Genomic DNA, 12,077 nt, shown 5'->3' with positions numbered 1-12,077 from the left:
GTGGAAAAGAATCTCTTCTCACCCGTTAGGAAATGCGGACATAAAATAAGCTTTTTGGGAAGAAAAAAAACCAAAGAAATCTGGTATTTTTATTTAATATTTGGCCAGGACAATGGATGAACTACTGAGGACGGGAGGAACAGCATAAAAATATTTTGCTTTTCTGTAGATGTGGTTGAGAAAGAAAGGGGGTGGGGGGTGGGGACAAGTTTCTAGCAACCCAGTTGGTGGTCACATCACACCTTCCTGAGGAACCGGCCGTTATTTCTCCTTGCTCAGCAAAGCCTGGTTCTTATCCAAACCATCCCCCCCCCCCATCGGGAGGGGAGGGTGCCAGTTTCTCATGGACTGGGCAGCCCACCCTGCAGCATTCCTGAGAATTGTACAATATAATCTTAGAGTCAGCAGGGTGGATTAGCCACTTTTCATTGGGCTTACACTTGTGACCCCTAAAACAGTAGAACTGCAGAAAGCAAAAACGCGTCACGCACCTTCGCCACATTTAACCCTTCCATGTACACACTTTTCCAACTTAAATACACACAATTGAAACAGCTACCGTTTGTTTGTTTGTTTTTCAATTATGTACAAACCCTATATTTTTTTTCTTCTGCTTTTTTTCCGTTGATTATACATATAAATACAAATTAGCTATTTTTTTTCCTAAAAAGTGGTTATAATAGTAAATAAATACAAAATAACAATCTGACCTTTATACTTCATGTGCTGAGGGGGGAGGGGAGGGGGAAGAGGAAGGGGGGTTAAACCCATATAAAATGTACAACTAAAATAATGTTTAAAAATCTTTTAAAAGGAATAATTCTCTGATTAAAATATTTTTTCCTCAACTTTTTTCTGTAGACATAAATAGATTTTTTTTTCCAAAATAGTTATGTTTAATTCTCCATTTCATAACATAAATAAAGTCTTCATTGGGAAAATATTAAAGTGTCAAGTTATTTCTTTTGTATTTGTCTCTCTTTTTTCTCTCCTTTGTGCCACTACCGCCGCCACGTCAGCGACACCCGCAGCCCTCCACAACCATGTCTTGATAGTTCTTGAGTACCACTTTCTCATTCTCATCCAGGTAGAGCATAGAGATGGCACTCAGTTCCGTCGGCACGCAGCAAGCTTTGGGGATTTTGGAATTCACTGAATTGACCAGAGTCTGAACGATGGCATGGTTGGTGGAGTTTAGATGATCTGCCAGAGGAAAGGGGCACTCTCCGTGGCAGTAGAAGGCACTATAACCCGGTGGGGCAACTATCCAGTCATTCCACCCGACATCGTTGAAGTCCACATACAGCGGATGCCTTTTACAATTGGATTTATGGCGTTTGCGTTGTTTGTGTTTCACCTGGCGCTTCTCTCGCTTATGGAGAGGCTGCCCCTTCCCGTCATGCCCAAAGGTTACTAGTAGCGGCCTAACCAGAGACCAGCTCGCATTGTCCTGGTGCAAAGACCGGCTGATCCTGACGTGTCTCTTGGAGACGCTGCTGCTCTCATTGTCCAAATGGACCACTTCGACCACAAACCCATGATTCGGCTGTCCATGTGCAATCCACCTCATGATAGCGGGCGTGACATCAAAAGTTTCCCATCTGCTGGCATTGTGGTGCACCAAGCGAGTGTCCAGAAGTCTCGTGACCGGGTCCTGGGAACCTTCACTCTCCAGCTTGATTATTTCATAAATATTAATACGATGGTAAGAGCTGCTGTTGGTTTCGGAGGCACCTTCGAGGTGTTGCCGAAAAACCTGAAGCTCAGCCGAAGTGATAAACTCCCCACTCGGGATAGATGTCAAGTTAAAGAAGAAACGTCGGGATGTCCTCCCACTTCTTTCTGGAAGCTCTTCCAGAGTTTCTGTTTCGGGGGGGAGGGAAGCAAAACACCATCAGTAACTTAGATAAATAATTTTAAAAAATGAACTGCTGTATTACAGGCACCTTTCAAATTAACATAATCGTAAGCCAACACATGCTTACTTTAGGGATTTGAAGATTCCAACCACAACAACAATAAAAAAAAGGGGGATTATCTTGTCTTTTTAGACATTTAAGCCAGTGGATGAAACATGATGTTATAGTGTTTCATTCACTGTCATGTCTTTGGATCTGCGAATTCCAAGTGGCCATAATGAATTAAGAGGCATCACTGTGGAATTCAAAGGCATTAAAGGAAAAATTAACAGTGGTTGGCAGGGGATCATTGAGAGTAATTAAAAAGCGACTGAGGATCAAGGGAAAAAGGGATTGCATTTCTTTTGAATTTTTTTTAAAGCACTTTGCTATTGCTTTTATGTCAATCTCTCAGGACCCTCTTCCAGAAGTTCGTGAGTGACAGGTTTCACGATGTTTAAATTCCCTATCCAAAAATTCAAATGTGGTGTTAAGAGGAGAGTTTTACAGATACAGTGGACCGCCAAGAAGACAGATTAGGTGGGTTCGAGACCAAATCAAGCCTGAACTCTCCCTAGAAGCGGAAACTGACTAAACTGAGGCTACCATAATCCGGTCACATTACGAGAAGACGAGAGTCCCTGGGAAAGACAATAACGCTAAGAAAAGTTGGAGGCAGCAGGGGAAGCGGAAGGACCAACATGAGATGAACAGACTCGCTAAAGGAAGCCCCTGGCCCTCACTTTGCAAGACCTGGGCAAGGCTGCCAATGACAGGACATTTCGGTGAACATTAATTCATCAGGTCGCCATAAGTCAAAAGTGACTTAATGGCACTTAAACTCACAGATCCAAAATAATGGCTTGCGCCCCGTGAAAAACGCGGTTTCCCCCTCCTCGCTACAGACCTCCAGCTCCATCATGCTGTTCTTTGGGCTCCCCTGTTCCTCAGAAGCAGCATTTCAGGGATCATTTGGGGCTGGGGGGAGCAGGCAAGGCAGTTCCATGCCACCCCCCCCATCCTATTGGCAGAGATGTGTTGCAAATCCAGACCGATGTGTCTTAATCACACATTGCTTTTGCGCAAAGCGTACTCCCAAGCGGCAAATAATCAGGACCAGCCCTTGCAACTGTGGCTGCCCATGGGAACCAAGATCTAAAGAAAATCTCTAGCAGTGCAAACTTACGCAGAGTTACGACAGTCTAAGCCTACTGATGTCCAGGGACTTAGACTAGAGCAGCTCCTCATAAAGCTGTTTTGTAAATTAGGCTGTATAGGAGAACCCTAACCCAGCAAATTTAACACCCCGCCACACACGAGATGTTTAAAGAGCGCGTGCAAAAAAACATCGACTAGCTGTGGCTAAATTTAGGCACACTGTGAATGAATGAACTGAACCTGCCACACTGACTAGCCAGGGTATTTATTTGGAAGTCTCATGGGTTTCACCGAGACGCCAAGAGAACGAGTCGAGGATTACAGTCATAACAGTTTCTGCTAGTGTCGCCTTGTGAAAGCCAGCCATAATTCACACTTCTCCTTGTTCTCCCGTGTCTGTAGGATGCCTAATTTCCTAGCCTCCCTATCCTTCTATCGTGTCAATCTAAAAGAGGAACTTGCATTTAGGTGCGTAATAATTAAGTGGCATTAAAGGGAGGACAGAAGCAGTGGCAGTTGACAAACACACTGCTTGTAATCGGCTTACTTTAAAATTCAGGGTGCTTCACTTCTGTATTCCCCTCTGCCCCAGAACTGCTCGCATACCTGCGCATGATGAGCTACCCTCCACTAAGTAAGTATCCTTAAAAATCCCATCCAACAGGGGGCATGTTCAAAGTTATATTCTTATCACTGTGTATCTGCGTCCTTTCCCACAATTTCCAGCCACCTCTAACCCCTACACTTCTTTAGGCCCCTGGCCTAAGCCCAGCCCACTCCCACCCTTAGGTCGGGCCACTTCTTTACTGCTTTTGCTATCGTGCCCCCTCCCTCTCTCATCCCAGCCTTCCCCTGCCCTCTTTTCCCATCTCTCTTCCCCCTCCCTGAGGTTTCTGTGAGGTCACAGCAGCCCAGCCAATTCGGAGGGAGGGTTTACCATGACAAGCTACAGCTAGGCTGTGTCACCTTTGGCTTGTGTTCATTTCCTACACCGTCTTCACGGTAGGCCCATAGCTATAGTGGGGCATTTTGGGGTCTGGCCCCCTGACTTCCTGCCAAGACCCCCGACTTTCAATTTTTATTTTATTTGTGGCTCTCCCTTGGGAGTGTGTGCAGGGTGCCCCCCGACTTATTTAAAGGCCTCCTGAATTAAAAAATTCTGGCTACGGGCATGCTTCATGGACTGTGCTTTGATACTTTATTTTTATTTATTCATTTTTGGATTTATATCCCGCCCTCCCCGAAGGCTCTCTTTATTCATCTCTCAGTGACCTCGGTATGTGCCCTTAAAGGGCACCTGAACTTGGTGTCATGATGTCGATGGCAATATGGTAGCACTACTCATTTAAATCTAAATAAGGGGACTTTTTATAGAGCATTTCTTTTTGTTCAACAGGTTTCTGACACCATCAAAACAAGTGAAATAGATCCACCCCCTTCTCACACAGTACAGAAACGGTAGGAAAGAGTAAGAGTCCAGTAGCACCTTAAAGACTAACAAAATTTGTGGCAGGGTATGAACTTTTGTGAGTCACCGCTCACTTCTTCGGATACTTCAGACACTTCGGAAGAAGTGAGCAGTGACTCATGAAAGCTCATACCCTATGCTCCCTCTAAGCTGTGGAGTCTTGTGAGCAAAAATTCTACTTTGTGAGCTACTGGCAATAAAGTTGTGAGCGAGCGATTTGGCTACTGCGTTAATTAGTTTGCTCTGGAGCCCTCCTTCCTGAGTTAAGACAAAAATGTGTGAACCGGAGGCTAAAAAACTGTGAGCTAGCTCATCAGCTTAGAGGGAACACTGCTCCTACCTTGCCACAAATTTTGTTTGCCTTTAAGCTGCTACTGGACTCCTACTCTTTTCTACGGCTACCGACAGACTAACATGGCTACTCATCTTCATCTGTCTCCGTGGAAGTATAGAAACAGTGAGAGGCGTTTTCGGCTGCTCATCGATGTTCCTGTTCTGCTTTATTCTGCCTCACACCCTCTCCACCACTGCAGTGCCACACGAGGCATTTCCACAACACTTGCTGCTATCCAAATAGCTTACACTAATATAGCAGCGCCATTCCCCATAGCTGTGGCTACATGAATTCCAGGGTTGTGCTGGTGGATAGGTTGTGCCTTGTTGTAAAACCACTTGCTTCCACTTGCACCACATTCAGACCTAGGATTTGTTGAGAAACCTCTTCCAGGTAAATAACCTGGAGAAGTGTATGTGTGTGGTGATTTTATGCAATATTTTTGTGAGTATTTTTTGGGTGGGTGGGTGGATGTATGCCTGGAAGTCAGACTTGACTTCTGGCAACCCCTGGTGGGGCTTGGATGTTTCAGAGAGGCAGCTTACTATTGCATGCCTGTGCGTCCCAGCCGTGGTATTCCTTGGAGGTCTCCCTCCCACGTACCTGCCAGGGTCGGCCCTGCTTAACTTCTGAGATCTGACTAGAACGGGCTTGCCTGGGCTATCCAGGTCAGGGTGGTGATTTTACGCGATATTAAATGGAGATACGTGCTTAAATGCAAAGCTGTATAAAAACATGTCAGAACAATGACAAGCCATGTTGCCATTTGCGCTCCCAGCAGCCAATAAGTTAGTATTTGAATATTGTAAGCGACTTTTGGGTCCCCCACTGGGGGAGAAAAGTAGGGGTGTCAATGGCTAAAAAAATTAATGCAAGCCCTCTTTCGTCTTTCAGATTAACTGGACCCTGTGCTTAAAGTTCACCCCAAGGGACCATGGTTGTGGATACACCACTGGAGCTGGACTCTGGAGACCTGAATTCAAGTCCCACCCGAGCCTGGACGCTCACTTTGCTTTCAGTCTAACCTCTGACACAGATACGTCGAGAGTACAGCCCTAAACACACACCACCCTTAGAGCTCCTTGTAGGAAGGGCAGCTTACCGAGAGGATCCCACAACGTGACACACAACTTAAATCCTGCTCGTGACGAACTGTCAGTCAGACAAAATCTTTTTGGTGCAGTTGCTTTTTTTTTTTTTGGGCACGGCTTCCACAAGTGGCTAAAGGCTGGCTATAAAGCCACGGCTGAAAGGGGGTCTTTGGGCACCCTAGGACTTCAGCCCCACGCTGGCAGAACAAGATGCTGAAGGCATTCCTAAAAGGGTTTAAGTCTTAACGATTGCGAGGACTTTAGACAAATAATCAAATCCGCCATAATAGAACATGAAGGAGCTCTTTTGTTGGCATTAGATTGACTGACAGTGTGATCCTGTGCAGAGCTGCTCCGGTCTGAGCCCCGTCGCTTTCGAGCAGGGCCTGGGCCGCATTTACTCTACGCGGGACTGCCCGTTGAGTGCCGTAGTTAAGCCAACCAAAATACTTAGCAGCCCTCAGCCCCACAGATGTATGTTAAGAGGTGTTTTGGCACAAACGGAACTATGTGCGGTGCGTTCTCTCGTTCCTTACTTTCATATTTATACACAAAGCAGCATAAACCGCAGTACAAGATTCAATTACACCACTAATCTCTTGCCTCATTAAGACTTACTATTAGTTAGTATAATCACTGTTCAGACTGTTGCTTCCACATCAACTTAATTAAACAAAGAAAGCAAAATGCATGTGTGTGTTTTTTTCCCCTTGCTGTTCCTAGCTTTATCCTATGGTCTGTATCCGCCCTTCCTTTTTCTTTTCTTTTTTCTTTTTTACAAAAAGCCTACAAAACACCAAGGTTGGAACTCTGAAATCCTTGAGAGAAAGAGAAAACAACCCAGGCATGCCTTCTGCCTGCATTCCTGGTTTTGATTAAAGTTGCTGTGTATGAGATATAAACAGATCAAGGAATGGACAGATATGCATAGGCTACAAATGGTTAATGGCATTACCCAGAACCTGCTCCTGTGCTCGGGGAAGTCCTGTGGTTTTAGAGCAACCGTCTGTCAAAGGGGAGGAGAATGGGGTGGTGAAAATGGAGAAACTTTTTGATCGCACATTCGACTGAGGTGCCGGGGCAACCAAAAGCGTTCGCAAAGTAAAGATCAAGCACTTTGCGTAGAGGACAAGTTTGTTCAAGTTTAAGAAGCTTTGACAGGAGTGTTTTGCATAGAATCTCAGGCAAAATGCCTTGAAGTTAGGAATACAGTCTCAGTCCCGAACTACACGGATAAGCAGCAACAGTGGCTCTGAAAAGTGTGTTGCTCTCCACCGGTTAAATCCGTATTTGCCTGTGGCTTCTAATCTGGTTGACCTAACCCCCAGGTGCACATGAAATCCAACGGACAGCTGCTCCAGAAACCTATCAGCCTTGCTTTCTGAAGGGCTTACCTCAACACTATGCTAAAACTAGATTTAAACAGAAGACAAGAGTCGCAGTGGAAACAATGCAATTGATTGTTAAATTGATCTCTCACGGGGATTAGATAGGGATTAGAAAACCTTCCAAGTGACCCTATAGCCAACTGTAAATTAGAAAGACTTTTTCTTGGAATTCGGCCTTTTCTTTTTTTTAATGGAAATTATTGGTGGGAACTCATAATTTGTACAGAATCCGTACATGTGCATTTTTTAAAAAAGTTAATGAACCTGCTTTCTGTCACTGTGGAGCAGTCCAGGTGCAGTTCAAAATAATGTATATACATTATTTTGTATGTGCATTCAGGGTTTTTAGAAATATATATATATTTAAAAGTTGTACTGAAGATTAACTATATTAAAAACTAAGATTACTAGCTACTGAGAGGAAGTAAAATGACTTCCCTTGCATCCTTCCCCATTTTTGCTCCAAAGGTGTTTCATAAAAAGCTGCACTCTTAACACCGTGAGGAAAAACTGATCCCATACACCTTTGGAGGCAACCTGACCACCCACAATGCGGTACAATGAAACGCGCACTCATGCAGAGGCAGGAAAAAGCAGATTCTTTCAATCTGACTGCAATATAACTGCCAGGCCAACATTTCATAAAGGTGTTACTTCTCGAGAATATGATTATTTTGAAAAATCAGGGTTTTTAGCCAACTGAAAATAAGTGATGTTTGGGGTTCGTTAGCCATCAAGACCACAAGCTAAAATCGTGCTGAAAACCCTTTCCCTTTTCCACATGAAGACTCGAAGCTTGGTGGGAGGGTTCATTGAGTTTTCATAGTTCTTTAACTATTACTAGGTGTTAAGATTTCTCAGCTCTGTGCCGACAGAATCTGATATCCTTTTAGAGCCGACTTCACCCATGACCCTACCACCTCAGATACTGTCTTAGGTGACCGGACTGAAAGGTCCCCATTCAAAACACTGTTTCATGTCAAAAACTTTCAGATTTGGAAGAACACTCGGCTAAACAGTTCCAAGTCAACATGAGTACATTCAACTGACATAAGAACTTTTGATGCTGTCGACAAAGCATAAAATTTACTCCGCAGCGAGGCCCACGTGTTACTTATCAGCCAGGCAACCAGAAGTGATGCAGACTAGACATAAGAACTTTTGATGCTGTCGACAAAAGCATAAAATTTACTCCGCAGCGGGGCCCACGTGTTACCTATCAGCCAGGCAACCAGGAGTGACGCAGACTGCATAGTGAGAAATGCACAACTATTTAAATAGCAAGCACTGCATCAGTGAACACCAGAATGAGTCAATCCACAAGTGCGGAACTTCGTGGCAAAACCCTCGAATTCAGACTGGTCACGTTGCAAGCTCACAGGGTGACTTCCATTCCAGCTTGGGTGGGGGAAACCGGAGCAGATGCCTTTTCGCCCTTACCTTCATGGTGGAAGCTTCGGACGGTATTGGCTCTACTGGTGGCCCTCTCCAGGTTGTAGTCCATGGGGCTGGCCTTCTGGCTGGTGTGCAGATGGTAGAGCTCCAACATATAGGGAGGGATGACGGCGTCCCTGCTTGGTGTGGGCCGCCGCTTCAGGCCAAACATATTGAGCAGGCGCAGCTCAAATTCACGCAGGATCCCTTCCGAGAGCTGCAGCGGTGCTGCCTGTATCAGATTGCTGCTGGCCCACCTCTGGGATGAGACTGGCTGAGCCACCCAGCAACACCTGATAAAGCAGCAGTGCTAGTAGAGAATGGGTCCCGGCAACCATGGTCAGCAACCTGTAGGGACAAGGGCCAAAACGAAAAGAGGGAGGGTTAGGGCATCCTACAGTGAAACCCGATGCACCAGATTTCGTAGAGTCACGACCTCAAAGTGGTTCTTTTCCAACCCCCCCTCCTCCCAAGTCACCATTACGAAAGGGAATCCTGACTTTAGTGGGACCTTTCTCTTTTTTGTGTGGCTGTCGTTTCTGGGGTGGATAGTGGCATGCAGTGCTCCCTCTAAGCTGCGGAGTCTTGTGAGCAAAAATTCTACTTAGTGAGCTCCTGGCATTAAAGTTGTGAGCAAGCGATTTGGCTGCTGCATAAATTAGTTTGCTCTGGAGCCCTCCTTCCCGAGCCGAGACAAAAAGGTGTGAGGTGAGCCGGAGGCTAAAAAACTGTGAGCTAGCTCACACTAACTCAGCTTAGAGGGAACACTGGTGACGTGTTATAAAAGCTGCACTGGTAGGCCATGGTTGCTAAAGTTACTGGCAAAAAAAAAAAAAAAGGTCCTTGCAGAGGAAACTTCTGCAGTTGGAAACACAGGTGTAAGCCAAGCAAAGACAGTTCTACTGATGCATCCTCTTGGTAACATGCTCAGGAAGATGGCCCAAGTAATACACAACCTTCTCCCCACACCAGTCAGTTTTGTGATCACTAGCAAAAAGCAATACCCCCATGAAAATGCAGTGTCCAGAGGAGATAAAACACCCAAAATATTCTGCTGCCACCACGCCATCAGTAAGCCGGAGTTTGGCGGCTCACCTAAGACCACCACCCAGAATTCCAGGAAGAAAGGGGGTGGTGGATGGAAATGTCACTGACAGACACTCAACACTGCCATGACTTCTGCCTCCTTTGAGCCACCCCTTGCAACAAAACAACACCACAACTTGCTCCATGATGTCAGGGTGGGGGGGGATCTACATTGATAAATGGCAGGAACTGCCCAAGTGCCCTGTAGCTCCTGGCCCATTCAAGGGCAGCTGTTCACGGTCAGGGACGGAACTCCCCCAAAGGCATGCTGGGAACAAGGCAACAGTGCATGCTGGGAGCAAGGTCATGGGACTGCATCTTACAAGAGCTCTGTTGGCTTGCTGTAAGGAAAAGAACACTGCTATGCCTTGGTAGAATGGGAGGAGAAATAAGAATTACGTGTGGAAATGGGGGGGGCGGATAATGGGAAGGGAAACCAGAGTGGGAGGGAGATGTATGACAAGCAGTTAAAGGAGGCGGCTTCTGGGGAAGGACTTTGCAAGGGGGACAGGTGCCTTTTCTGGACTGGACAGAAACAACTTTCACTTGGTTGGGAAGAAATATGCTGAGTTCTGTAGCCCACTGGTTCCCCTTGGGGCTCTGAAACATCTCTTTTAAAAAAAAAAAAAACAAATACATTTTTATCTTGTCTTTATAGTCTGCCTTTCTCAAGGTAGATCTAGTGGATGACTGCCAGTTCAAAGACAGATGATCAGTCAGAGGTCACAACCCAGCACAGTGTTAGGCATACTTAAGGTTAACTGCAGGGTGGATCACAGACCAGAACGGCTTCTAGTCTTTAGAGGGTGAAATGGGCAGACCCCTTCTCCTTTAGTCTTCCGGCCTCTTAGCCTGACGTCCAGGTAACCTTCACTTGCTCTAGATTAAGGAGAGCCCAGGATCGTCCCTGCCCAGCCAGCCTGCTTCCCATTTCAATAAATTTGTTTTAGATCCAGCATGTGGGCCAAAGAGAGCGCTAACCAGGCTAGATCTTTATTACTATGGGCTATACTCTACTCCTGGATCTTGTTTACAGAGAGAAACACCCACAAGGGAGCGGGGGGGGGGCGACCCCACCAGAAGACATTTCTTTCGTAAAGGAGAACTTGCTATGCCTGATGCAGAGCTTTTTGAGCGCCTCGTTTCTAACTGCAGGAGTTCACAAAAGAATACTCCGGAGGCACATTTTGCAACTATACTGTTTCTCCACTAAGTAAATGCCAAAACGTTTCCCTATCTTTGCTTCTTTTTTAAAGTCAGTAAACAATCCGGTAGAATGGTTTATACCCTATTCAGGGGTAGGAAGAAGGGGGGGGGGTTACATGCCAGTGATAAACTTGGGGGGGGGGAGAAATGTATAAAACTCCTGTGCCAAAAAAGGGCCCCCGAATTCCAGAAGCAGGAGAGAAAGGAAACAAGGAAGAAAAAAACACACACCGACTGGGAAGATACGCAGGGGGCAGGGAAAAGAGTAAGGAGTTCCCACACTTGGACGCGTAGTAGTCCGACAGCAGCAGTGTAGTTAAAAGGGGAGGAGGATCCAACCAGCTTGTAATATGAAGTGGAAAATCCGGCTAAAGCAACTTCAGTCTGGCAAGTAGAGCCAGCCCCAGCGAGAGCACCCTACTCTACTGGAAGCGGCAGTATTTTTTCACAAGACAGCAAGGAAGCGAGATGTGCTCTCCCGCCCCTTCAACATGATCACAGAGGCTGCCGGGCCACAGCCTGGTTGTGTGGCGGAGGCCACACATGGTGGCACATCCCAGCCCAGTCTGCCACGGGAGATTCCTTCTCAGGATCCCCGAAATGTCCTGGCCAAAATAAAATAAATCAAATAAAAGCGTAGATTGGGGGGGGGGAGGGCTACATTTCATGTATCTGGTTCCTAAGCGGGCACCGGGCCATCCAGATGGGGATGCTAGGACGAGTCCACGCTTCCCTCTGAAATTAAGGGCAGCTCTTGTTAAAGTTACCCTAACAAGTGGCTCTCTGGAAGTTGGGAGGGGGAGAAATGTCATTAGTTCAGCTGTAAGTGGGGATTAGTGCAGCTGGCAGGAAGGTGTCAGTGGTTAGTTCAGTCGGGAAGAAGGTGCCAGGGGTTAGTTCAGTTGGCAGGAAGGTGCCAGTGTTTAGAAGGTGCCTGGGGGGAGTCGCCCACCCCCCACCCCCGAGCTTCCGGGCAGGCACTGCTCCCTGCCGAGTACTACACCAAACCCCCCC

At 46.4% G+C, this 12,077-nt stretch overlaps 1 protein-coding gene across 1 annotated transcript in view; it reads right to left on the bottom strand.

Annotated features, from left to right (window-relative positions):
- Nucleotides 1-941: 941 nt before the first annotated feature.
- LOC107105603 (bone morphogenetic protein 2-like) overlaps nucleotides 942-12,077 on the bottom strand; it is an 11,382-nt gene continuing 246 nt past the window's right edge. The window contains 3 exon segments of the mRNA XM_015405598.1: nucleotides 942-1,863; nucleotides 8,778-8,992; nucleotides 8,994-9,119. Of these exon segments, the coding sequence (XP_015261084.1) occupies nucleotides 1,016-1,863; nucleotides 8,778-8,992; nucleotides 8,994-9,109 (1,179 nt within the window). The 5' untranslated portion in view covers nucleotides 9,110-9,119 and the 3' untranslated portion in view covers nucleotides 942-1,015.

The sequence above is a fragment of the Gekko japonicus genome, unplaced genomic scaffold (genome assembly GCF_001447785.1).
Source record: "Gekko japonicus isolate JY-2015 unplaced genomic scaffold, Gekko_japonicus_V1.1 scaffold3153, whole genome shotgun sequence".
NCBI lineage: Eukaryota > Metazoa > Chordata > Lepidosauria > Squamata > Gekkonidae > Gekko > Gekko japonicus.
This window is presented reverse-complemented; position numbering and strand designations above follow the sequence as displayed.